The sequence below is a fragment of the Lissotriton vulgaris genome, chromosome 5 (genome assembly GCF_964263255.1).
Source record: "Lissotriton vulgaris chromosome 5, aLisVul1.2, whole genome shotgun sequence".
NCBI classification, from domain to species: Eukaryota; Metazoa; Chordata; class Amphibia; order Caudata; family Salamandridae; genus Lissotriton; species Lissotriton vulgaris.
The window spans coordinates 1,902,649,213-1,902,676,075 of record NC_141693.1 but is presented as its reverse complement, the minus strand read 5'-3'; the positions used below and the strand labels follow the sequence as shown (position 1 = coordinate 1,902,676,075).

At 46.2% G+C, this 26,863-nt stretch overlaps 1 protein-coding gene across 1 annotated transcript in view; it reads left to right on the top strand.

Moving 5' to 3' along the window:
- The window catches only part of LOC147717678 (butyrophilin subfamily 1 member A1-like), a 692,641-nt gene that overhangs the window by 201,914 nt on the left and 463,864 nt on the right, over positions 1–26,863 (top strand). Inside the window, exon 2 of the mRNA XM_086924470.1 lies at positions 7,181–7,301. Coding sequence (XP_086780596.1) covers positions 7,247–7,301 — 55 coding nt within the window. The 5' untranslated portion in view covers positions 7,181–7,246. The remainder of the gene's footprint in view (positions 1–7,180; positions 7,302–26,863) is intronic.

Below are 26,863 nucleotides of genomic sequence, written 5' to 3'. Positions count from 1 at the left end.
GTGGTCTTGACCGGGGTCCCACCATTAGCAGAAAGTAAGAAGGAGGGATATGATGAACTTAAAAATAAAATCATTCACTGGTTGAGGACATATAGGCCCTTAGCACACAATATAGATGGGGATATAGTCCATGTCAGAAGGATTAACTGGCTGGGTAGTAGGTGAAAAGATATAGAGGGGGACCTAGTGGTGGTTAACTTTAGAGACCCTCGGGCAGTAGATTACATCTTAAACTGGCCACCTGGAAATGGGGACACTCGAATCATCCCTCGGGCCCTAACGTATTTCTATCCCAGGACAGAGGCCCTTCCTCCTAAATACCAAAATAAGTTCCACTCCTATAGGCCACCCCCTACTTTGCCTTACAGTAATATTTATCCCCAGTATGGGCAGTACTTTGCCTTGGCGGCTGATCACTCTGCCTGGACCACAGTGCCCCGTAGACATACAATGAACCACGACACCAGGATGGAACATCTAAGACCTTTTACCCCCTTGGACACTTATAATCGGTTTTCGCAGCTCTCTGGGCTGGAAGATTGTGATTGATGTTCACTGTCCAGGGGGGAGAGAATTGGTCTGCCTGGTATGGAGGCTCCACGATCATGTGGCAGTATAGATATAGGGCAAGATAGATCCCATTTAACTCAAATTGCCATTACCAACATCACTATTGAGGCTTCTTCGGTAGCCGGGAGTATGGCCAGCACGGCTAGCTACCCTGCAAACCCTAATCCCTTGGTTCAGGAGGTGGGTAGCTGCATGACCGCGGTGGGTAATGATGGGGGGAACAAGGGGGTCTACACCAAGGTGCCCAAGGGTCGACGGGTAATAAACCTGTTATCTTGGAATGTAGCGGGGTTGAAACGGAAGCTGGATATACCTGAATGGCACACATTCATCGAGAAGTTCGATGTTTGCCTGTTCCAGGAAACCTGGAGCCTACTATCCTTAAATAAATCGGGATACACCACCCACTTTTCGCCAGCAGTAAGTAGAGGGAAGGGTAGACCGGCGGGAGGCCTCATGGTCTGGATGAAAATAGATCTGGACTGGGAGGTCACACGCCATGAGTTGGAGTGTAGTGACATACTTCACCTCTCTTCTAGGGGACACGTATAGGGATGCAGGCTTGATTTATTTAACGTGTATGCCAGAGGGGCACCTGGGGATACCGCCTCTTCAACTTTATCAGCTCTGGATTCAGCTTTAGCTAACTGCCCTCCAACAGCGAAAATCATTGTGGGGGGGGGATTTCAATTGCACGTTTGAACCCCTCCTCGGAGACGATCCCTTGGGTATTGAAGATGAAGATTCAAAATGGTCCATTCCAACCCTGTCTCTGCCCCCTATTGGAAAATGGTCAGCTAGGGCAATCCAAATCAAGGCACTAACTAGGGATCATAAGTTAAGAGCCCTCAACGGCAGGACTATGTCCGACCGGGCAGGTGCACTGACTTGCAATAGGCTTATTGGGCCGTCCTGAATTGACTACATCCTAATGGATGTTAGTTTGTGGGCAGACCTAATTGATATGGTGGTGCTCCCAAGTCAGGATAGCGACCATAACCCCCTGTGTAGCAAGTTTAACTGGGGCTTTTCTAAAGACAGGAGGGTGATTGCCCCCATAAAGACAACTAAAGAGATTATCCCTCATAATAACAACCGCAGATTGAAATGGGACAAGGCAAACCTGAAGGAGGACGATCTAGGGACCATTAAATCCCTGGTGGAGGGCCTGTGCTCGGATCTGGAGGTCTGGGATTGTGAAAATCAGATTAGTATGAATCTGCACTCTTCCCTTGACTCAGCTTATAAAGCCACAATAGAGCAAGTTAGTCTCTTCTTTACCTCCAAAGGGAAAAGCCATAGGAAAAACACCACACCTCCCATCACAAATAAACCTTGGTATTCGGACCAGTGTAAGGGCAAAAGGAAAAATCTGACAAAAGCCCTACTTTCCAGGGATCCTTTGCTAGTTAGAGCGACTAGGAAGGACTACTTGAAAGTACTATCGCTGGCTAAACGCGAATGGGAGGAACAGCATTGGCAAGACCTAACTAATGCTGTGAGCAGAAGGAACCCGAACCTTTTTTGGGATCTGATTAACAGAGCCAGGCAGGGGAGATCGCAACCATTAGCAGCTCACATAACTAGCCAGCAATGGTTTAACCACTTTTTAGCCCTATATGGCGGTAATGAAGAGATAAACAGTCCCGGGGTAGCAAGTTTTGGAGATGGGGATACCACAGGGGTGGACGATCTCCCATTCACGGCCTCTGAATTAGCAATGGCTATTAGACATCTAACCCCCAAGAAGGCGGCCGGTCCGGATGGGATCCCTGGGGACCTATTGATTGCGGAACCTCTGGCTTGGGCCAATCTAATCGCCACAATAATGAACTTGATTGCTAGGGGACACCCGGTGCCAGATTCTTGGAAGGGGGCCGAGGTGGTAACAGTGTTTAAGAAAGGGGCAAGGGATGACCCTGCCAACTACAGACCTATCAGTCTGATAGATATAATCCAGAAAGTGGTCGGCAGGGTCATCATCTCAAGGGTTGGCGATTGGATGGAGGAGGCTAATATCCTCTCCCACCTCCAAGCGGGTTTCCGAAGAAAGGTAGGCACGATGGACCAGGTCTTTCGCTTTTTTGTTATCTATTGGAAGGCAGTTACCATCAAAAAAGGCAGCTTATATATGGCCTTCATAGATCTTAAAACAGCTTTTGACCTGGTCCCCCGGGCTAAATTGTGGGAGATCCTAGGAGGGATGGGATTCCCCAGTAGACTCCAGAGTTTAATCGTAAAACTTCATGAGGGGAATTATGCGAGGATCAGATGGGGTACCCAGGGCCAGTTAACGGATAGGGTCCCTGTGAGGAGGGGAGTACGCCAGGGTTGTGTTATGGCCCGACTCTTTTTTCCCTATTTGTGAATGGAGTGGTGGACCATCTGAAAGGGGAAGAGTCGGATGCCCCATCCCTGGCGGGGGAAAAAATCCCCACTTTACTCTTCGCCGACGACACCTTATTGATCTCCAAATCCCCAGTGGGTCTGCAAAAACTCTTGAATCGATTTAGTTCCTTCTGCACTAACAGAGGCTTAATCATCAATATCTCGAAAACTAAATTGATGGCATTCTCACCCTCCAAAAGATTTAAAAATAACTTTTCGCTTAATGGGGCTCCCCTGGAGATGGTCGATTCATTTGACTATCTTGGAGTTCGGATAAATAGTCGAATGACCTGGAAGGACCATCTGGCCAAAATGTTACTCAGCCACCAAAGAGTATCTAGGGTGACTCTGAGGGAGCTTCGTGAGTCAAGTAGTAAACCTGTCTCCCCGGCCATGGCGATTTATGAGGGACAGATACTCCCGGCGGCATTATATGGCTCCGAGCTCTGGGGGTTCGAAAATGTATCAGATCTCTCCATAGCGGAAAATAACTTTTTGAGGAAGGTGGTGGCTCTTCCCGCTTCCACTCCGTTGATCCCCCTGAGATTAGATTTGGGCAGAAGAGCCCTTAAGGACTTGGTGAGGCTACGCCCATTGCTTTTCTGGACCCGCTTAAGAAGGACCGAGGAGCTTGCTAAATATGCTGAAGGGTTGGATGACCTTCTACTGCTCGACACTGGCAAAAAAATTGGATGGCTGAACAATGTGAGAGACCTGGTCCTTAATCTAGGACTAAGAGATGCATGGGAGTCTCAGATGCTGCCGCCCAAGGAAGTGATTAAAAAGCTTTACTGGGACTGGGTACAGGGCGAGGCACTGAGTGGTTCGGATGGGGGTTCACTCACGGATCGGTTTTTGCAATTTAAATGGGTGAAAAAACTGGAACCCTTCCTTGACCTGATAACCAAACCCCTAGATAGAGCGCTATATCTAAAACTGAGGTACGGAACGCTCCCGGTGCATGATTTCACCATGAGGTGGTCCAAATCTGGTGCCCCCTTGCGTTTGTGTCCAGGCTGTGCAGCACCAAAGGAAACTGTGGCCCACTTATTCTTTGCCTGTCCCGCCTACAAAGTGGCACGGAAAATCTGGTTGAAACCTGTATGTAGGGAGTTGGGGTTGAGGTGTCATAGTCTGGCATTACGTGTACTCTCTACCGATTCATCATCCACTGTCATGATATGCGGGGTGGCAAAATATTTGGGTAGCGTTTGGCTGACGCGCTCCCGGTTACTGAAATTGCATTCTAGGTTACCAACGGACTGATGCATGTAACCGAAGATACCTTTACTTAAATTAGTGACTGTGGAGCATTCCTTATCTCAGGATATCTTTTTATGCTGTATTATATTTTATTGTTTTAGCAGGGGAATTGAATATTTATTGTGCATATGTACTCTTTTATGGTGAACAATTTTGCCGAATAAAGATTATTACTACTACGAATTTAAGAAAGCAGCTTTATAAAGTAATGTGCAAATACGCAGGGAACCCTTTACCAGGTGTTCCGTTTAAGAATCTGATCATAAAAGTAAGTTAAAAATAGTGTTATAAAATGAGGTGCAAATACACAGTGAACCCTTTTTCCAGGCGTTCTGCTTACAATGGGAGAGCCGGTCACTCTAATGCTGGACCTTAGTTTCCTCTAATTTCCTCTAGCGCGTCCACTGCACGTCGGTGGATGCATCGGGTTTTGACGTGTCGGTTGAGCAGCTAGGTCCTAAAATGGCTGGATTGGGGAGGGATAATACTCCAAACTATGAGTTTAAGTTAGAATCATTTACTGTGGCTCTCCTCACCGTTTAACATTGGAGATGGAACATTTATATTAGCAATATCTGGTGGATAGTGTATTTTAAAGAACTCCATGCCAATTATAATGGTCTTTGAGTAACAGCTAATGGCCTGATATAGAGATTCAAACCACAGGCAGACAGGTGGACTTTCAGTATCTTCATGATGGAGCCTACTCCAGCAACGTCGGCCTGAGGGAGTTCAGGCCATCAGAGTTTTGGCCATTTGACTACCTGCCTCATTAGAGGCAGAGCTGCGGCCATTTAGAGTAGGCGGCAGAATGGCCAAATTTCATTGTCCCTCTCTGCCACGAACAACCTGGTGGAAAGACAATCAAAATGTTTAAATCACCCCCATGCCATAGCAGATAGCTCCCATTGTGTGGGCCATTAGTTTTGGATTTTCTAGTGCCGTCTGTCAACTTTTAACTCATTGGCAGGGTTTGACTTGACAGTGGCTACTAGCAATAAGTAGGGATGTCCGAAGGGCTGGCAGACATCTTTATATGTGGAGGACGGGTACTCCGTCAGGATGACGGAGCCTTTTACTCCATCACCCTGATGGAATAACACTCGTCCTCCGTGGTTTAAGGGCCTGATTTATAATTTGGTGAATAGTGTTCTACAAGTAAACATGGTGGTTTTCAATACACCCAATCCCTTTGTGTCAGGCTTGCTACTGCTGTTTTTTCTGCACAACTTACACCTCTCAAGAATCCTGTGAATTTCGTACAGAAGTAAGTAAATAAAGCCACTGTCAGTCCTTAAAATATGGTTACATATAGAAATGGCGTAGAAAATTACAGCCAGAATATGTCTCAATCAGCACCAGTGTTAAAAGTGACGGCATTTGAATTTTTACTTTCCAACAGTGAACTAATGATGGGATGTTATTTTGACCACTGATTAGACCAGTGTGAAATGTCTATGTGTAAGAAATACATAAAGTGTGTGTTATGTAAAATTCTGTGAATTTTGTGGCCACAAGATTTCACAGACTTGTCGGGGTGACAAATGCAAAAAGAACAATTGATGGACAGAATATTGAACAATGTCAAACATTCACCCTAGTACAAAGATCTAGATTCAAGCTAGCCTGTCTGATGAGGGATGATGCACCGAAACCGGTCCCAGGATGCCTGTTTCCTGTCCAGGGAGGACTTAGCTTGGCAGTTTGGGCTGGACTGTTCCCATGAGTCAAGATTGATTTGCATATGGCTGGTTCCAAACTAGGGTGGCGTGGTGAGCAAAAGAACAATGGATTCAACCCAGATGTTTTGTCTCGGGGTGAATGTTTGCTTTGTTGAGCATTCCGTCCATCATTTGTTCCTTTTGTTTTTACCGCCCCAAGTGGAAAGGATATGCCCAGACGTCGATCCGGTGCTCACTGCACCACTGTATTCAAGCTGCCGTGGCTGATGCCCCCAAACCAGTCCCGGGATGCTTGTTTCTGGTCCAGGAAGGACTTGGCTCAGCAGTTCGGGCTGGACTGTTCCCATAATGAACAGGGTGAAAAGTGATTTGCATGTGGCTGGGTCTAAAGTGGGGTGGCGTGGTGAGCAAAAGAACAATCGATTAAGCCCAGATCTTTGTGACTGGGGGTTAATGTTTGCATAGTTCAGCATTCTATCCATCATTTATTTCTTTTGCTTTTATAACTTATATAAATAAAGATATTTTGTATTCCACTTAAAAGCTGCTATTTAACAGATAATATCATATTTCTTCATTTTCAATGTGTATTGCTTTTATATTCTCAGCCCAATGGTAATTCCGCACCATGTTTTCTCTCGGTTCTCTCGCTGGAGTTTAGCGTCTTGTATTAATGTGCAGAGGGTTTTTGTCTCAGTAAGTTATGATTTAGATGAGCAAGTTTGTTGATGTTTTATGTCATTTTGTACTGTAAAAAGCAGCCTTGAAAGATGTGATTATCTTGCATGAGTAGTAAAGATAGATCGTTGTGCCTCTGTTGGTTCTCTAACAAAGTCCACTGATGTCTTCCATTCAGTAGTGTTGTAAGACCCATTGGGAATGTTACCTCTATAGATCCCTAGATGTTGCTTTGAAATTCTTTCCTATCCCTAAGAAAATCTTACAGCGTGAATATGCTGACAGACACCTCTGAGCAAACTGGCAGCTTTGCAGTTGGTAAATCATTCTCACGTTGGAAAGGTGGATTTCATATGCTTGGAAATGGCTTCACCTCCCTTTGCAGGTTAATGGTTCATAATGACAACAAAGTAAAATGTGTGTCTGTTATTTGTCACATGATGTTACATTCACTGTTAGGACACGGTGAGCACTAGAAAAACGTTGACAATGTAATAATGTGCTAAACCAGATAATCTTAAAATGGTGAGCATCGCCAATCCTTGTTTTTTATTTGTCTAAGACAATTGTAAATCATTTTTGCTATCTTCTCTTTTTAGGATTACATTCATTGTCCCTTCTTGCAGTGGGAACTGTCCAAAATAACAAAAAGTAAAAGCTTGACGATGAATATCTACACTTTTCTATTATTTCTCCATAACATTGCTCTATCACTTCAAGGTAAGACCAGAGGCTGGCCACAATGGGTGTGTCCATGATTTACTGAAACATGTTTACATCATTACTATCTGGGTTTCTAAATCAATAGTGTGAAGTATGTTTATTAAAGGATTTGTTTTAACTAGTATTGCATGCTTGGATGCAGTTATCTGACAATTTAATTTTTTTAAAATTTTGAAATACGTAAGGTGATTCAAAAAACATCTACTATAACATCTCATCAAGTCTGAACACACCAACGTCTTGTTAAACGCATAATAATTGCTCCATGCAAACATTTAGACTGCAGTATGAACATGGGAGACCAAGAACTGCCCTCAGCAGATAAGACTTATAGTAGTAACGAGCATTGCCAAAGCCAACATACCTGTCTTTCCCATAGTGCATGCACAGACATGCACAAAAGCCACACGTATTGGCAACATATACAGTCACACATACATACAGAGCAAAAATTGTAAAATAGGGACACAAACCACACACAGTCACGCACACATACACAAACTCACACATGCTCACACACATATACAACACTCCCCACACACTCACCCTCACAGCATAAAGACAACTCCCACACACACTGAGACACCACTTCACACAATCACTGTTAGACCTGACATCATTGGCGTGAGTCTCCCTTCCATTTTTGACGGATTGCCTTTCTGGAACAAGAAACCTTTCTGCCAAGGAGAAGAACCAAGGTGTAGTGTAGTTCCTATTTTCCCTATTGGCCCTGCGCATTGGAATAACATAAACAGGAGTGTAGACGTAGGACTGAGGTCATCTAGGTCTCTACTGACTATGTTAGACTCAATTTAGGTTTGCGCCAGCTAGCTCAGAGGTCACTGGAAACTTTCTTGACTGAATAGGAAGTGATCAGCTTCCCTGGCTCAGACAAGAAGGGATTCAGCTTCCGACAACCGCATGAACATTACAACTTTGCTCCCTCAGAATAAGAGTCAATCTCTAGAATCGTGTGAAACAATAGACAGCTATTTCACTCAGTCAGATGTGCATATTTAATTTCACCAGGGTGCAGAGAATAGAGAGACGGGCATTTTCAATAAAAGGTATTATTTATTGAGCAGTCTTCCTTCTCATGCAAGAGAAATTAATTGCCACAATTGCAATACTTAAAGTAAAGTAAAGTACGTACAGTAAAAGGAGTATTATAAAATAATACTTTAAAAGCATTTGATATGGTTTCTTAGCCATAAGACACTTTAAAATGGATAAAATATATATACATATATACATAGGCTAACGTGCTCAACTGGTGCTTCTAAACTAAGCCTACCCCGGTGTACCTGACCTAAGCCTAATATGTAGGAAGGAGTAAGTAAGTAGCAGTTTAAGTTAAGTAGATTTGTTGCCAAGGATCTGTTCAAGAATTCTCTCTAAGGGTTTAGTCAGCACTGTACCTTGGGAATAGAATGTAAGAGGTCTGGTATCTCTCTCTCAGGACTCGATATCCCAGTCACCCGCAAGGGTAGGCTGGAAACGCCGGAGCTGGATTTTCTCGGTAGGAGAAAAGACAGCGTCTTTCTCAGCACGTCAAAGAGGAGGGGCAGCGTCCGTGGGCTTCTCGCTTCTGCTGGGCTCTCGGAAAGTAGATTAGCTGCTCTGCTCCAGAATCACCACCGTGTGTTTGCTTAAGGCAACGTTGGTATATTTATTTTAAGGGGCCGAGTTTGACATAAGGTTTGGACATAAGACATCAATAAAGATGTCACTAAGAACTGGCCGTTCTTACAGTGCTCGTAGGAGTTCTATTACAAATCAAAACAAAGCAAGCGGGGCTTTCCCATGTTGCTGGAGGCTTGGTGTGTCGAAAGAACTCGGTGTGCTCTCTAGGAACCCAAGGAAGTAGCTTTTGCCGTGCCTTGGACTGCAAGGGCGATTTACTGAAATATGGATCTGATTATTATGCCATTATAGGGATATTATTGATTATAGCCTTATAGGGGCCTAAAGTCACAATATTGAATCGGGTTCCTAGATAAAACACATCAAAGGAAGCTGCAGGAGTTTGGACTGCCCCTCTGCCAGTGTGCTGTTTGCTGGGTTGGCCTGCAGTGGTTACTTCATTGCCAAGTGTAAGGAGAAGGAACTTTGTAAGGACTTTCATCTACAGAATATTCTCCAAGGGCTTGAACTGTGCTTGCCTCCTGCTGAAGTCTCCGGGCCAAAAGACTTCACCCCCAGCTCCCGCCTGAATTTCCTTGATGGGAATTCTGACTTCTGTCACTTGCGTGCCCCTGGGAGCTGGAAGCGCGACGCATCGAGAAGAAGCTTGTCGCCGCTGCAGCTGAAATCATCGCAACGCCGGAGAAGCGTTGAGTTTGTTGCATCTCTGGAGAAGCGTGAGGCATCGAGAGAGCTGTCATCGCATCACCGGAAAAGCGTATCGCAAGGCCTTTCGCGGCTCCAAAGTACAGAGTCGTCGCAAGGCTGCCAGGACGTCATCGTAATCGCATCGCCGCATCAAGGGCGCCATCTTCTCGCATCGCAACTGGATCATCAGCATCGCATTGCATCAAGGCGCCATCTTGCGCACCGCAACAGGTCGAGAATCTACGCATCACCTCCGCACCGGTAAGGCTCACGACGAGTCCCCTACTCTGCGCAAGCATTGAGGAAGGACGCAACCGTTCTCCCGGGTCACGGAACCGATGCATCTCCCCTTCTGCGAGCCTTTTGTTTACTTTGCGTGTTGCATCCAAGAACTTTGTTGAGAACTTTGTCGCATTTACCAACAACTTGAACTAAGAGACTTTTATCATTCTTTAGATAACCTTTAGTATAGTATTGTGGATTTTTGTCGGTTGTGGTCTTGTGTTTAAGTCTATGTAAAGAATACCTATTTTTATAAAACCTGTGTTGTGTCCATCTGTAGTGTTATCACTATATTACTGTGTATATTCACAATGCTTAACACACTGCCTCTGAGGTAAGCCTGTCTGCTCGTGCCAAGCTACCAAGGGGGTGAGCAGGGGTTATTAAGGAGAGTAATCCCCTTGTCCTGACTTAGAAGTAATGGTCCCTATTTCGACAAAGGTGATAACCATTGCCAACTAGAGACCCCCAGATCTAACATTGGTGGCCAGCGGTGAGGATTTGGACTTTGCATTTGTGTTTCATATACAGTAATTGGTGTACACTACTAGTGAGTGCAGACCAAACGCGACCACATACTTTTTTTGAAAGAACCCTTTTTCCTTGGAACTGTTATTTTTCTAAAGACTTCCAATTCTTACTACCATGAGTAAACCAGCATCTGTTCCATCTATGGATCTTGATTTTGAGGAAGAGAGGTTGGAAACCTACACTGTGAAACAGCTCAAGTATCTCTGCAGGAAATTGAAAGTTGCTACACCAGGCATTTCTAAAAAAGGAAGACTACCAAAAGGCGCTGAGGGCCTGGGTAGAAGACAGAAATGCCACTGATCTTGTTGCGGAGCCTGTTGGGGATGCAGATAGGCAAATTGATGGGCAAGAATTTCCAGCCATTGGAGGGGTGCCCTCCCCACCTGGCAGCAGCATCTCTTCCAAAGACCTGTCCCCCAGACAACTGGAAGACAGGGAGAGAAATAGAGCACTGAAGCTGGAGTTTGCTAAGCTTAAGATGGAGGGTCAGAGGGAAGCAGAGAATAACAGGTTGTCTTTGGAAAGAGAGAGAATGAGAATGGAGCATGAGAGAATGTTGAGGGAGTTAGAGATCAAGGCAAAGGGCTTAGAGATCAATTCCTCTGGTGGCAGCGCACCATCTTTGCCTTCAGAAGGCAGGGTACATATTCCCAAGGATGTCATTAAAGATTTTCACAAAGGTGAAGATATTGGTCAGTGGTTTGCAGCCTATGAGATAGCAATGTTGGCCCACCGGGTCCCTGAGAAGGATTGGGGAGCGGTGTTGTGGGGCCGCTTTGTCACTGAAGGTAGGGACGCTTTGTTAGACCTGCCCAAAGAGCATAGGATGTCTTATAACCACATGAAGGAAGCACTGATGACAAGGTATGGGTTAACTCTAGAGCTCTATAGACAGAGGTTCAGGAATTGTAAGAAACTGGAGGGAACCACTTGGGTGAATATGTGTCTTTCTTTTGCAGAGCGATGGATGGTTGGGTGAGGGGTAGCGATGTTGATAATTTTTCAGCTCTCTATGATTTGATTGCCAGGGAGCACTTATCTACTAATTGTTTTCCAGAGCTATGCCAGCACCTGGTTGATAGCAAGTTGACTAATCCTAGAAAGCTTGGTGAGGAGGCAGACCGCTGGGTCAGTACCAGGGTCCACAAGGGTCTTGTGGGAGACTCCGCCAAAGGTGGGCAGAGTCCCCAGCAGAAGAGTGGGGGGGGACAAGGGTAAACAGAGGGAGTTCCAAAAAGGTCCCCAAAGTAATTCCCAAGGGAACCAGGGTAAGGGTTCCCAGCCTCCCCCTGAAAAGAAGTCAGGGCCCCCAACCGGTACACCTGTTCATAGGGGGTCTGTTACCTGCTTTCAGTGTAAGCAGGTGGGACACCGTTGGTATGATCGCCAGTGTCCTCAGAAAGGACAGTATGTGCCACCCCGTGCACCACCCCGTCAGATGGCCAGTGTAGCCCTGGGTGGGGAGGAGATGGGTGCCCAAGGTGGGTGGGGTCCCGCAGAAATGTCCCTTGTCTCATTAGAAGATTTTGAGATGGTCCCTAAAACTCAGCTGCCTGATAACACTAAAAAATAACGGCAGTGGGTGACCATCAATGGCCATAGAGTGGAGGCTCTCAGAGACACAGGAGTAAGTGTGACAGCTGTCAAGTGTCACTTGGTCTCTGAGGAGCAGGTAGTCTCTCATGCATTCTTCCCAGTTGTTGTTGCTGACAACACAGGGAGCCATTGCAAGGTGGCTCAAGTTCCCTTTGAGTGGGGGGGGGGGGTCTCTGGTACTCTTCAAGTAGCTGTGAGTCCATCCATGCCTGTTGATTGTCTGTTAGGCAATGATTTAGAAAGCTCTTCTTGGCCTAAGGTGGAGAGAAAGGCACATTTGGAGATGTTGGGTCTGCCTGAATGGGCATGTGTGACCACTCGGTCTATGGCAGCTAAGGGTGTTCAAGAGACCCTGGAGCCTGAAAGTATGGCCCAAGGATCTGCATTAAAGAGAAGAGGTAAGGGGCGTGGGAAACCAGCCCCTATTGTTCCCACGGTCCAGGAGGAGGCAGACCCTGAGGGGGATGCCCTGGAACCCACTGGTGAGCAAGTTCCTGAACTGGGGAACCTACCTGAGCTGATGGAAAAAAGCAATTTGCAAAGTGAAAACTTAATGCGGTATGTGTACACTTCCGGTAATAATTACAGGAAGACTAGACCGCCAACCTCACTGCTGGAACAAAGGCATATTCTATGTAATCATGAAACATGGAATACCGGTTTTTGATAACCATCTAAGCTATCAAAATTAAACCAAAATTGAGAATTAGCAATTTACAAGTCCAGCAAGGAAAGTCCTTTTATTTTACCGTCAGGAAGTATATTCATACTAATAACTGAGGAGAGCTGCTAAAATAACAGGTGATGGCCACAGAGTCAATAGGTAATCATCACTGTAGACTTTTAATCCAATGAAGAAGGGGGTCCCTCCAGAGAGGAATTTTGTGAAGAGCAAAAGAAGTGCCCTTCTCTTGTGGGTTTGAGGCAACAGACCACCAACCAGGCAGCAGGTGATCAGTCTGGATCACATTGGATCTACTGGGAGAATGGTTTCCTGTATAGCGAGCCTAAGGTTGCTGAGCCTGGGTCAGCCCAGGTGCTGGTGGTACCCCAGCACTTCAGAGCCTTCCTACAGGGTTTGGCTCATGATGTTCCATTAGCTGGTCATCTGGGGCAGAACAAGACCTTTGAAAGGCTTGTCTCCCACTTTTATTGGCCCCAGATGAGAAAGAGTTCAAATACTCATTGTAGGACTTGTCAAACTTGCCAGGCAAGTGGGAAAAGTGGAAGGAGGCACAAAGCCCCTTTCCAACCTTTTCCCGTAGTCAGTACCCCCTTTGAACGGGTGGGCATTGACATTGTGGGGCCACTGGACCCCAAGACAGCCATGGGCAACAGGTTTATCCTGGTCTTGGTGGACCATGCTACCCAGTACCCGGAAGCCATTCCACTCAGGACATTGACGGCCCCGTGGTGGGACGTGCACTGATGGGGATTTTCTCACTTGTGGGGTTCCCCAGAGAGGTTGTGTCTGACCGAGGTACACACTTCATTTCCAATTATATGAAGTCTTTGTGGAAGGAGTGTGGTGTTACCTACAAGTTCACCACTCCTTACCACCCACAAGGTAATGGGCTGGTTGAAAGATTTAACCGGACCCTTAAGGGCATGATCATGGGTCTTGAAGAACCAATGAGGCGTAAGTGGGACGTCCTCTTGCCATGCCTTCTGTTTGCATACCGAGAGGTGCCGCAGAAGTCTCTAGAGTTCAGCCCCTTTGAGCTTTTGTATGGTCACCCAGTAAGAGGACCTTTGAGTTTGGTAATGAAGGGTGGGAGCAATCTCCAAGGAATCCTCTCCAGGATATATATAGCTACATGCTGGCCAAACCAAACCAGGCGTTTCAGGGATCTCGCTCAGGCAAATCTGGAAGCCAGCAAGGAAGAGATGAAGCATTGGTAATGTAAATGTAAATATCTTTGTACTTGTATAGCGCACAGCTACCCGCAGTGGGTCTCCCGGCGCTTGTACGAATACCGCAAGGGAACCCTTCCTGGTTTTCCGTGTGAAGTGTCCACTCCTGGGCACCCCATGGTGAAACCAGGCATCCCGGCGCTGTGGGGGCCGTTGGTACGATCAGAATGCCACTCTGATTGAGCTTCAGCCTGGACAGAAAGTTTAGGTCATGGCCCCTGTGGAGCCTTGTGCGCTCCAAGACAGGTGGACTGGTCCATATGAGGTGGTGGAGCGCAAGAGTGATGTCACCTATCTGGTGAACTTTCGGTCTCCAAGGAACCCTTTGAGGGTCCTTCATGTTAACCGCCTGAAGCCCCACTTAGAAAGGTCAGAAGTGGGCATGCTCCTAGCGACAGATGATGGAATGGAGGAGGTTTTCGAGCCTCTTCCTGACCTCCTGTCTGCAACAGAGCAAGATGGGTCAGTGGATGGTGTCAGCCTCTCTGCCACACTGACCCCTGATCAGCAGCAAGATTGTCGGCAACTGTTGGGGCAATTCTCTGATCTATTTTCCTTGGTTCCTGGTGTCACAGATTGGTGCGTCCATGATGCGGACACTGGTGACAGTCCTCCTGTGAAGCACAAGGCTTACAGAGTGACTGACAAGGTGAGGGCTTACATTAAGGAGGACATCTCTAAGATGTTTGCTTTAGGGGTCATTGAGTCTTCCAACAGTCCTTGGGCCATCCCAGTGGTCTTGGTCCCAAAGGCTGCCTCGCCGGGTGCCAAACCTGAACTCAGCGTTCTGTGTGGACTATAGAGGGCTCAATTCAGTCACCAGGACTGATGCACACCCCATCCCCAGAGCTGATGAGCTCATTGATCGGCTAGGAGCTGCACGGTACCTCGGCAAATTTGATTTGACGTCTGGGTACTGGCAGATCACCTTGACAGATGGGGCTAAGGAGAGGTCAGTATTCTCCACATCAGATGAGCACTACCAATTTCGGGCAATGCCCTTTGGGATGAAGAATACCCCTGCCACCTTTCAGAGGTTGGTTAACCAGGTATTGGCTGGACTGGAGGATTTCAGTGCTGCCTACCTGGATGACATTGCAGTGTTCAGCGCTAGTTGGGAGGAACACTTGCAGCACCTCTGGGAAGTGTTGATGGCACTGCGCAAGGCAGGCCTCACGATCAAGGCAAGTAAGTGTCAGATCGGGCAGTGCTCCGTTGTGTACTTGGGTCACCAGTTAGGAAGCGGCCAAGTGGTGCCTCTACAACCCAAGATTGATACCATTCTGGCATGGGAACCCCCAAAGACTCAGACACAGGTGAGAGCCTTTTTAGGACTCAAGGGGTACTACAGGAGTTTTGTCAAAGGGTATGGCAACATTGTTGCACCTTTGACTGAGCTGACTTCCAGGAAGCAGCCCAAGAAATTGAACTGACTCACACCTGTCAGAAAGCTTTTGATGTCCTAAAGACTGCCATGTGGACAGGACCCGTGCTTCAGGCACCCAACTTCTCAAAAGAATTCATTGTACAGACTGACGCTTCAGAGCATGGTGTGGGGGCTGTTCTATCACAGATTACTGAAGAGGGCTTTGACCAACCTGTAGCCTTCATCAGTAGGAGGTTACTTTCACGGGAAGAGAGGTGGAGTACAATTGAGCCTGAGGCATTTGCTGTGGTTTTGGCGCTGAAGAAGTTGAGACCACACTTGTTTGGGACTCATTTCCGGGTTCAGACCAACCACAGGCCCCTCAGGTGGTTGATGCAGATGAGGGGTGAGAACCCAAAGTTGTTGAGGTGGTCCATCTCCCTACAGGGTATGGACTTTACTGTGGAACACAGCCCTGGTACAGAACATACCAACGCTGATGGTCTGTCCAGATTTCTCCTCCTTAGTGAAGAGAACTCCCAAGGGGAAGGGTAGTTCTCCCCACATTTCAGCTGGAGGGGACACGTGTTAGACCTGACATCATTGGCGTGAGTCTCCCTTCCATTTTTGGCGGATTGCCTCCTCTGTTTTGACATATTTTTGCTGGTTGTATGTTTTGGGTCCTGTGCCACTGCTAATCAGTGCCACAGTGCAAGTGCTCCCTATGATAAATTTATATACTGCTTGAATTCCATTATTGGCTTATTTGATCTACTGTCAGCCCCTAGTACAGTGCACCATGTGTGCCGAGGGCTTGTAGAGCAAATGCTGCTGGTGGGCTTGCTGCACTGGTAGTGCCACCCACAGAAGCAGCTCGTAAAGTGTGTCTCAGGCCTGCCATTGCAAGGCCTGTGTGTAGTCTGTGACTACCATGTCGACTTGGCCAAGTGCACCCACTTGCCAGTCCCTAAACCTTCCCTTTGCTTCATATTAGGCACCCCTATGGTAGGCCCAAGGGCAGGGTGCATTGTAAGTATAAGGTAGGACATGCTCAGATGTGTGTAGCATGTTCTAGTAGTGAATTGTGGCTCACTGGTTAGAGCAGGCAGACCCTGAAGCAGAGGTCAGACCCAGGACCAGGGTTCGATTCGAGTTTATTTTAATATTCTGTGTTTGCAAATACCACTTTTAGAAAGTAGGTATTTGCTTGCCTTGAGGAAATAGAAATTTTATGTGGCCAGTGTGTCCCCTACATGCACCCTATGTATGTACATATACCCCATGTATGTCCATGTCATCATGCAATTCCCTTCTCATGCCTGTAATAATAATGCCTCTGCATTTCCGTCCAATGTTAGCATGTCAGTTTCCAAGCCCTTCATGAAAGAAACGTTAATTCTACACTGAGGCCTATGTTGGCAATGCATTTACATGGTGCACTTTTAAAAGTCGAGATGAACCTGTTTTGTGGCTCAGTCGAGCCAGGACCCGAATTCAGGTTCCATGCCTCCTGACACTCTGAAAGCTGCCGTTTAGTTCTGTATCCCTGACCTCTCACATACTTCCTGCTCAGCCGAGAGGTGCCCAGCCTGGCCTGCCAAGACAGTATTTTGCCTACAGTTATCTGCTCTGCTCCACAGAAACACATTCTTGCTTAATGAAAAGGATAAACATATTCTGCCTGCAGAAGATAGGGCCTAGCCTTTCTGTCTCCTTCCAAGTGATTTACAGAGCCCGCATCCATAGAAGGCCCATGGCTGCACGAAGAAATATATGCACACACTAGCATTTAGTGATGAGCAGCCTTTGCTCGAGCGACCTTTAAGTCAGATAAAACATCCTCCAAACTCAAGATATCAGATAATACCAGAAGTGCAGGTCGTCCTGACATCCAAGACTCCTCTACTAGCACGAAAGTCAGCTCCCCCCAGCTTCCCCCAGTTACACGTCAATTCCACGTCATGATCAAATTGCGCGCACAAGTAGGGTAAAGGTTCCTGCTGACCATGCAGACCCCCTCCATGTACACACCCACCTATGACACACCTATGACTCATCAAGTGAACACCCACGTGTACGCCTTCTTACACGCCCTTTTCACGCCCATGTGCTCTTATCTCTCTCTTTCACTTGCTCCGCCTTCTCTATGCAAGTTAATGTATGTTTTTAACTATAAATAATGAACTCTGTGAATAAAGTTCAGATGACGATCCTTCCTGATCCCTAGTGGTGATGGAACCCGATTCTCCCTTAACTCGAGTTACTGAATTAAAGCCCTTTTGAATCGGACACCACGGACTCTGCCTCTCATTATGTGCATGATCCTTGTTAATGTATAGAAATTACGACAGGGTAATTATTTTATTTACCACATAATCTGGCGCCCGAATAGGGACCAGTCCCCTTCCGCACGCGCCGGTGATGTAGGTCCAGCCCCTGCCCCCTTCTACAGCCGTGACGGACTTCAAGTGTACACGACAGCGGGACTTCCTGCCTACTCCCTCAGGCCCACGGAGGAGACGGAGACTGTGACCAGGCATCCACACGAGGCGGTGAGGATTGCGGACCATCCCAACCAGAGCCCAAGCCGAGAGAGCAAGGTCCGAGGTATCCCGAGGCCCACCTGTTCCGAGGCGCATGCGCAGCAACAGCAACCGCAGCAGTATCGAGTTTCCGAGGCCTTCAAGTTCTGCTTCCCGGTGAGTACCGTTATTGGGAGACGGGTTCATTTATTTGAGCCCGGTAAAGACGTGTCTGGGTACACAGACACGGTAGAGACGTGTCCATTTCGGTGGACGCGGTAAAGACGTGTCTCTTTATGAGACCGGTATGATTGTACTGTATTACAGTACATAAAGTAAACAGTTTTTCAAGTTCATGTTTTTCCTATGTACTAGTTAGGATGTATCTGGTTTTTTTAATGTTTTAGTGTTGTAGTGTGAATGGTTGTTTTCAGTCTATTCTTGTGGATATTGTGTTTTTGTTAAAGTTAGTTCCAACATGCCACTGTTTTTGAAATTACGTCAGATAGGGACCAGGAAAGGGATACTGGAAGAGTCAGTTCCCGTCCCGCCTAGAGACACACCTGGTCATTTTATGTATCAGAAGCATGGGCTAGATGCCATACTGTTTTTAGACTTATGGGTAGATTACACGAAGGATCTAGAAGAGAAGTATAGATGGCCTGCCTCAGGAACATGGGATGAAGAATGCATTATGAAAGTAGAGGAAGCACTATGGAAAAAGAAAGTGAGACCGTCCCAGAAAGATGCCATTGAGTTATGGCGTAAAGAAGCGCATAGGAGAACAGAGAAAGAATTCCACAAAGCAGAGAGAAGTAAAGAAGCAGCAGAAAAAGCCAGAGAAAAAGAGTTAAAGGAAGAGGGGGAACGGGTCAAGGCAGAACAAGTAGATAGAGAAAGAAATGCCCTCATCACGGGTATGTATCCCGTCCTCGCTGAAGGACTAGCTAAAGTGACCCCCTCAGAAGTACCCGGTAATTTGCCGCCACCACTGATCCCGACTAAAGTACGTAGGCATAAACAGACAGAAGCTGAGGCTTTTATTTCCTCCTATTTAGAGGAGCCCGCTCCGGATTATGTAAACGCAGAATTCCCTCCTCCTGTCCCATCTGTCAACAATCCATTTTTTCCTCCGCCCCCACTACAGGGTCAGCTTCAGCAACTGCGGCTTCCACCGGCCGTGAAAGATGACGTAGGACAAGGGGCACTGGGAGGGGGGCCTTTAAACACGCCACGAACACCGCCAGCAACACGAACACTGCAAGAGTTAGGACTACAACGAACGCCACAAATGACAGCATCACCCTATAAGCATAATGTAACGATTACACAGTGCATATACGATCCAGTACCAGGTGTGGGTGCCATGCTCATGTCCTCACTACGACTAAGACACGCCGTAGATTATCTGATCCCATTACCAGGCATGAAGGACAATTTAGACAAAATATACCATTTCATTAGAACGGGGGAGGGACCCGAGAGTATAGAAAAGGCCATGGAACTAAGAAAGGTTGAGGTTCAACGTATGATTTTACGTTTTTTGATTAACTGTCTGACCAGACAAAGGAGTAACTAGTGGTATGATTGATTGGAGTGACAACATAGCTGCCGGTAAACATGATAAACAGGGAAAGACAGAATGTATGTACAAGAAAATCCGAAAAGAAATATTAAAATTACACAGGAAGGAGTCAGACGAGAAAGAGGATTCAGCATCAGAAGATGCTGAGCACGAAACAGAGGGAATGGATAAAATGAATTACGTAGGCAAAGCACGGCAGTTTGACAGGCCCAAGTGCCTCGACTACCGCAAACAGGGACCCCCTATAAAAGAAAGATATTCCCTCGAAAATCTATTCCAAGCTACTGAGAACGCACTGAAAAGACGAGTAGAGTGCGATAGACCCCACACCTTACACGAACAGGAATTAGCCCGGTCAGCCGTTCAATGGGTGTCTAATTCTAACATATATAACAGTGACGTAGTGGCTCAGACCTTTTTGAGCCTTCCTCCGAACGAACAGCGTTTGGCTGGTATTTACATGGTTCAACATTTGATAACGTTGTACGAGAGTCAATATTCTGATCCCGGTCCCTTGTATAAATTACTGGACGATATACTTCTAGAGAGATGGATAGGCCTAGGTACCGAATTAATTAATGTCATTCTGGACCAACGACATAAGTACTTGACTTCTCTGACTACGTGCATGATTCCTGCCCCACACCACGACAGAAAGAGCTTACACATAGACAGACAGAACCCCCTACGAGAGGTTCATCCCGTTAAAAATGCAGCGGGTGAGCTCCAGCGAGTGTATGTTTACACACCCTTGACGAAAATAGAAATACTGGAAATGAAAAAGATGCTGCCCTGCCATGATAAAGACCCGGGGGGATTCCACCGTGAATTAAAAGACATTCTCCGCATAGGGGATTACACGTACGCTGACATCATTAAATTATTAAAAGTACTGTTACCAGCAGGCATTTATGAACAGCTTAAAGAGAAAGACTGGGAGGTGGGAGAGAAAAAGATAAATTGGACAGAATTGGAGAATGAGGATAAAGGCCGTCACCCTGGTGTTGGTCTTGGGGACAAAGCTAAAGAACTACCTGAACTCTTGATACAGGTCCTGCCAAGATTATTGACTACTTAAAAGGAAGATTGGGATGCTATTTCAGCCTGTAAACAGAAACAAGACGAAGACACCAGTGATTTCTATTCTAGATTCGAGAAATGTTTTTCTATCAATAGTGGCCTTAAGCCAAGTAGTGAATCATATCCACATCTTTTTGTGAACAAATTAGTCGAGAATTCCTTACCCCCGATCAAGAATAGAGTACTGAAGGTTGAGAGTACTTGGCAAGCAAATAGCCCTTCCCAAATGTTGCAAATGTTACAATATCACCAGAACAGAATTAGAGAGGAACAGGAACATGAAAAGAGACGCATGAAAGATACGAAAATGAAAGTGCTAGTTGCACAATCAGTACCAGCTAATGGGAATAAAAAGGGCACGACACCTGTCAAAGGGAACTGTAATTATTGTAAGCAACCAGGTCACTATGTAAACGAATGTGCTGTCCTGAAACACAATATAGCTACAGGCAAGACAAAAGAAAGACCGCATCCTCCTAGACAGAATAGCACCCCACAGAACACGCAACAGGCAGTAGTTCTACCTCCGCCAGTAGCTGCCACACAACAAGTCACGCAACAAATGTACCAGTACGCACAGTCAGACTATCCAGAATTTCAACAGTACTCATGAAATAGCCTAGAGAGGGAGGTTGGCTTGCCCCTTATTGAGGTTCCTGTAGATCAAGAAGGTCCCTATGTACGTAGTTGTGTATTGGGAAAAGACAGAAAAATTTTGATTGACACAGGGGCGAGCAGAACTACCATCAGTCATGACGAGGTTCCAGGGGCACCCCTCTCAGGCTCACAGAATGTTTCCCTGGGATTTTCAGGAAAGCCTATTGTTAACGAAGTGTCAAAGCCAGTTTCCCTAGGAGTCGGTCCATTGTCCCGTACCACAGACTTGTTACTTACTAAGTCATGTCCAGAAAATTTGCTTGGTATAAAGACATTGAAAGAACTAGGAGCAGTTATTTGTTGTTCTCCGGAAGGAGTGCGATTGTTTTTACGTGATTTCAAAGGACATTATGTGTTGAAGGATTTCGATCACAGACTCCAGAATGTACCACAGCATTTATGGGCACAAGGTCCGACTGATGTAGGTTACATGCACATTACGCCACACCGTGTCACTCTCAAACCAGGAGTAGTACTGCCACGAATCCTACAATACAAGTTACCACCTGATGCCGTAGTAGCATTACTGAAAATTGTTGACGAACTCATTGCACAGGGAGTGGTAGTAGAAACTGACTCAAATGTATGTAATTCACCTGTCATCCCTATTCTTAAAGGAACTGACCCTAATGCACCACCTGTCTACAGACTAGTGATTGACCTCCGAGAACTGAACAAATGCATAATACCGCAATACCCAGTGGTCCCAGACATTTCTTCATTACTGACTGCTATTGATTCTGAGGCAACGTTCTTTACTGTAATTGATCTAAAGAACGCCTTCTTCAGTGTCCCAATACATCCAGAGAGCCAATACCTCTTTAGATTCTGTTTAAATGGACGCAGTTTTAAATTTACGAGAGCTCCTCAAGGATTCACAGAAAGTCCTAGTATTTACAGCCAAGCATTGAAAAGACAACTAGACAGTATTAACATGCCTGCCAACACCGCACTGCTCCAATATGTAGATGATATCCTGATCACAGCACGAACAGAACTAGACTGTGAACATGCATCCCTGACAGTCTTATACTTTCTGGCAGACAAGGGGCACAAAGTGTCCCCTTCGAAGTTGCAATTCTGTGCACAGCAAGTGGTGTACCTTGGACACTTGCTGTCCAAGAGGGGTAGACAGCTGACGCAAGACCGTATTCAGTTAATTGCAAACCTTTCACAGCCCAAGACACAAAAGGAAGTACGAGCTTTCATTGGCCTCACTTCTTACTGCAGACAATGGATTCCCCAGTATGCATATCTAGCCAAACCACTCATACAGCTAACAAGACAGGAGGCAGCGTCTTCGACTGTCCTCCCTTGGACACAAGAACATACCCTTGCATTTGAAGAATTGAAAAAAGCCTTATGTCAAGCACCAGTTTTAGCGACTCCTTGTTACAGCAAGCCTTTTACGCTTTTTGTCACTGAACGAGATGGAACAGCATTATCTGTCCTTACACAAGATCAAGCAGGAAAACACAAGCCTTGTGCTTATTTTTCTAGTACATTGGATCCAGTGGCCCAGGCTCTGCCTGCGTGCCTGAAATCAGTTGCAGCAACAGCCCTAGCAATACGACAGAGTGATTCCATAGTGTTAGGATACCCCCTGACAGTACAAGTCCCACATTCCGTGGAAGTTCTCTTGAACAGGACTTAGACACAACACCTGACTATAGCAAGACTGACAGGATATGAACTAACGTTATTTCAGCCACACATAGAGATCAGACGATGCAATATTCTCAACCCTGCTACACTCTTGCCCTCAAGCCCAGCAGATACTGCACCACATGACTGTGTGGAAGTAATTAATACAGTGACGAAACCAAGACAAGACCTGACAGACATTGCATTGCCAGACCCTGACCTGACACTTTATGTAGATGGTTCATGCATGAGAACAAGCACAGGAGAGTTAGTGGCCGCATATGCAGTGACCACTGATACTGAAGTTATAGAGACACAAAGAATAGATACACTGTCAGCACAAGCAGCAGAGCTCATCGCTCTGACACAAGCTTGCATAAGAGCCAAGAACTTGAAAGTAAACATATATACAGATTCACAGTACGCTTTCGGAGTCGTTCATGACTTCGGAGTGTTATGGCGAGAGAGAGGTTTCCTGACCTCTCATGGGGCCAAAATTCAGCATGGTCCCCTTATTCAGGCTCTGTTAGAAGCAATACACTTGCCTACAGCCATAGCTGTCATGAAATGCAAAGCACATACGAAGGTTTCAGACACCATTTCCCAGGGTAACGACCTGGCAGATCTAACAGCTAAACTCACAGCCCAGACACCAACAGACACGACAAGGACAGAAGTGCCATCACTGACAAAGTGCATGACAGTCAAGGATCCCTCACAAGATGTACTCGACATACAGACACATGCTACTCCAGACGAAATAAAGAAATGGACTGAACAAGGAGGGGTCCAGACTGACCAGGGTTGGATGACAAAAGGCAAAGCTACATGGTTTCTCCCTGACTCTATGGTACAAGTCATCATAAACACAGCACATAGTCCAGCACACTTAGGAGAAAAGGCTATGTTAGACAGTTTACAGAATATTTGGTTCAACAAGCACCTGCGTGCAGCAGCAAAACAGAAAGTACGTACCTGCATGATCTGTTGCCAGTTCAATCCAGGCAAAGGCATTCCAGTGGAACAAGGTGGATTTCATCCTCCTGACCACCCTTTTGAAGTCCTCCAGATGGATTATATCCAGATGGACAGATGTCGAGGATACAAATATGTCCTAGTAGTTGTATGTGCACTATCTAGATGGACAGAAGCGTACCCAGTCCCAGATTACACTGCTGTAACAACTGCCAGGCAGTTGGTTCGAGAGTTCTTTCCGAGGTACGGATTGCCCCGTGTCGTGTACTCAGATAACGGTCAGCCATTCTCCTCTGAATTAATGAAACAAGTATCTCTTCTGTTAGGGTACCAGTGGAAGTTCCATTGTGTACGACACCCAGAGGCAGCCGGACTTGTAGAGAGACACAACCAAACACTTAAGACAAAATTAGCTAAAGTCTGTGCAGAAAAAGGCGTGGATTGGATGGTAGCCTTGCCGGTTGCCCTCTTTTACATGCGTATGGTAGCTCACTCCTTAACAGGGCTGTCCCCTTACGAGGTGGTTTTTGGTAGACCTACGAATATTTGGGGTACGCCTATGCCAAAGAGAATTACCGATGTTGACAGTAATATGCTGACAGATTACCTGGCTTCCTTGATGTCGGCACTCCTCTCTGGTCGTTCACAGGTTGCAGCCGCCTTCCCCGACAACACCCAAGTTAAAGAACACACCATCGTTCCAGGAGACATAGTTCTGGTGCGGAATTTTGATCGTTCAAGCCCTCTCGAGCCCCGCTGGAGAACACCGAAGTTAGTACTGCTTACCATGAGGACTGCCGTCAAGGTCGAGGGCTGTAAGGGCTGGATCCATGCCCAACACATCAAGAAATTCCATGGACATTCCGGAACTGTGATCGAAACTAAAGACTGCCCCGAAACCAGTGACTCAAAGCCCCCCTTGCTAGAAAAGACTGCGCAACAGGAGTATAGGTCAAAGTTACGGTCTAGTAAGTCAGACAGCGTTTAATTGTTTAAGTCCACCCTGTGGTGAATCGGTTAGACAGGTTCCTGACATGTATAAGATCGTAGACCAGAATAGCAGACAGAGAGATAAGAAAGAAAAGTACTGCAAGACTTTACGCAGTAGATGTATAGTAACTCTGATTATTATGTTCCTTCTAAGTATATCGATTATATGTATAAGCTTGACGCTACATGTTTTCTTTCCTCCTATTGCATCACATATACATTCTTCCTTTAACGACACTGTAGAGCACACATTCAGCGACCTGCCACCCCATGAACTGTCATACCGACTAGCACTGCGTAACAATACCTTTATTCGAATGTTGCACTATTCTCATCAGACCAGCAATGTAATGAATTGCTGGGTATGTGGCCGACTCCCACCTTATCAGAAAAGGAAGGGAGTTCTGCCCCTCTTTCCTTTCCCGTTCTCGCACAATGGTTCGTGCGGAGCATGGTTTGCTTTAATGTCATCCCAAGACAGAAAGTTCACAGTTTCCCAGAGTGAATGGATCTGGGGAGATTTGAATACAGTAATGAATAAGGCATGTTTTCCAGACGAAGATGGTCTTCCCCAGAGAAAAGGAACAGATCTAGAGAATGAAGTGTATGAACACTGAAATGCTTCCCTTAACTTTATGATTCTAAATGTCCAGTCCGAGAAAAATACAGGTCCACCGTTCATAACAGTCTTACCAGTAAAAGGTGAACTATGCGTTCGAAAGAAAGGATCAGTGCATTTAGGACACAGTGATTGTAATACTGTAGTCGAGTTCAATGATAAAGGAAAGTCTACTTTCAAAGCTTCCTGCCATTCCTATTTCATTTGCGGTCAGACAGCCTATGTACGTCTGCCCTTAGACTGGGGTGGGACGTGTTATATAGCGTTCCTGCTGCCACCTGTCTTTCTAGCCCCATCCCATTATCATCGAGATTCCCGACTAGTACATGTTAGACACAAGAGGGAGATTGATTCCCCAGTAGTTGATCAGACTGAGACAGCTTTGGAGCAATATTCAGATTTCAATAAAGGATTCTTTTTCTTCATAGGTCCCGTCCAAAACAGTAAATTAATACGCAGGTTAACAAGAACTCTTGAAGCAGTAGTGAATGAGACTACTTCTGCCCTGGCGAACTTGACCGAGGAGCAGTCTGCTATGAGACTTGTTGTTCTTCAGAATCGTATTGTTCTTGACGTCATCCTGGCAGATAGGGGCGGGGCTTGTAGAGTGATCGGCTCCAGTTGTTGCGTGTTTATTCCTAATAACGCGCCATCCGTGTATACAGCGATAACAAGACTCCACAAGATAGCTCACGAGATACATCAGAACCCAGGCACATGGACTTGGTCCGGTTGGCTCTGGAGTGTAATATCAGCATGGGGATGGAAAGTATTGTCGTTCTTAGGAATGATACTGCTTGCTATATTCAGTTGCTGTCTCTGCCTGCAATGTGGCCCAGCGATTTGCGGCTTGTGTGCCACTGCCTGTATTCCCCATCCGCGAGTACAACAGAATAAAGAAGAGCAAATGATGCTGTATGATCAGATATATGGTATCATGAATATCGATGTGTCCTAAAGGGCACAGTAGGGGACAAGGAGGGAATGAGGAAATAGAAATTTTATGTGGCCAGTGTGTCCCCTACATGCACCCTATGTATGTACATATACCCCATGTATGTCCATGTCATCATGCAATTCCCTTCTCATGCCTGTAATAATAATGCCTCTGCATTTCCGTCCAATGTTAGCATGTCAGTTTCCAAGCCCTTCATGAACGAAACGTTAATTCTACACTGAGGCCTATGTTGCCAATGCATTTACATGGTGCACGTTTAAAAGTCGAGATGAACCTGTTTTGTGGCTCAGTCGAGCCAGGACCCGAATTCAGGCTCCATGCCTCCTGACACTCTGAAAGCTGCCGTTTAGTTCTGTATCCCTGACCTCTCACATACTTCCTGCTCAGCCGAGAGGGGCCCAGCCTGGCCTGCCAAGACAGTATTTTGCCTACAGTTATCTGCTCTGCTCCACAGAAACACATTCTTGCTTAATGAAAAGGATAAACATATTCTGCCTGCAGAAGATAGG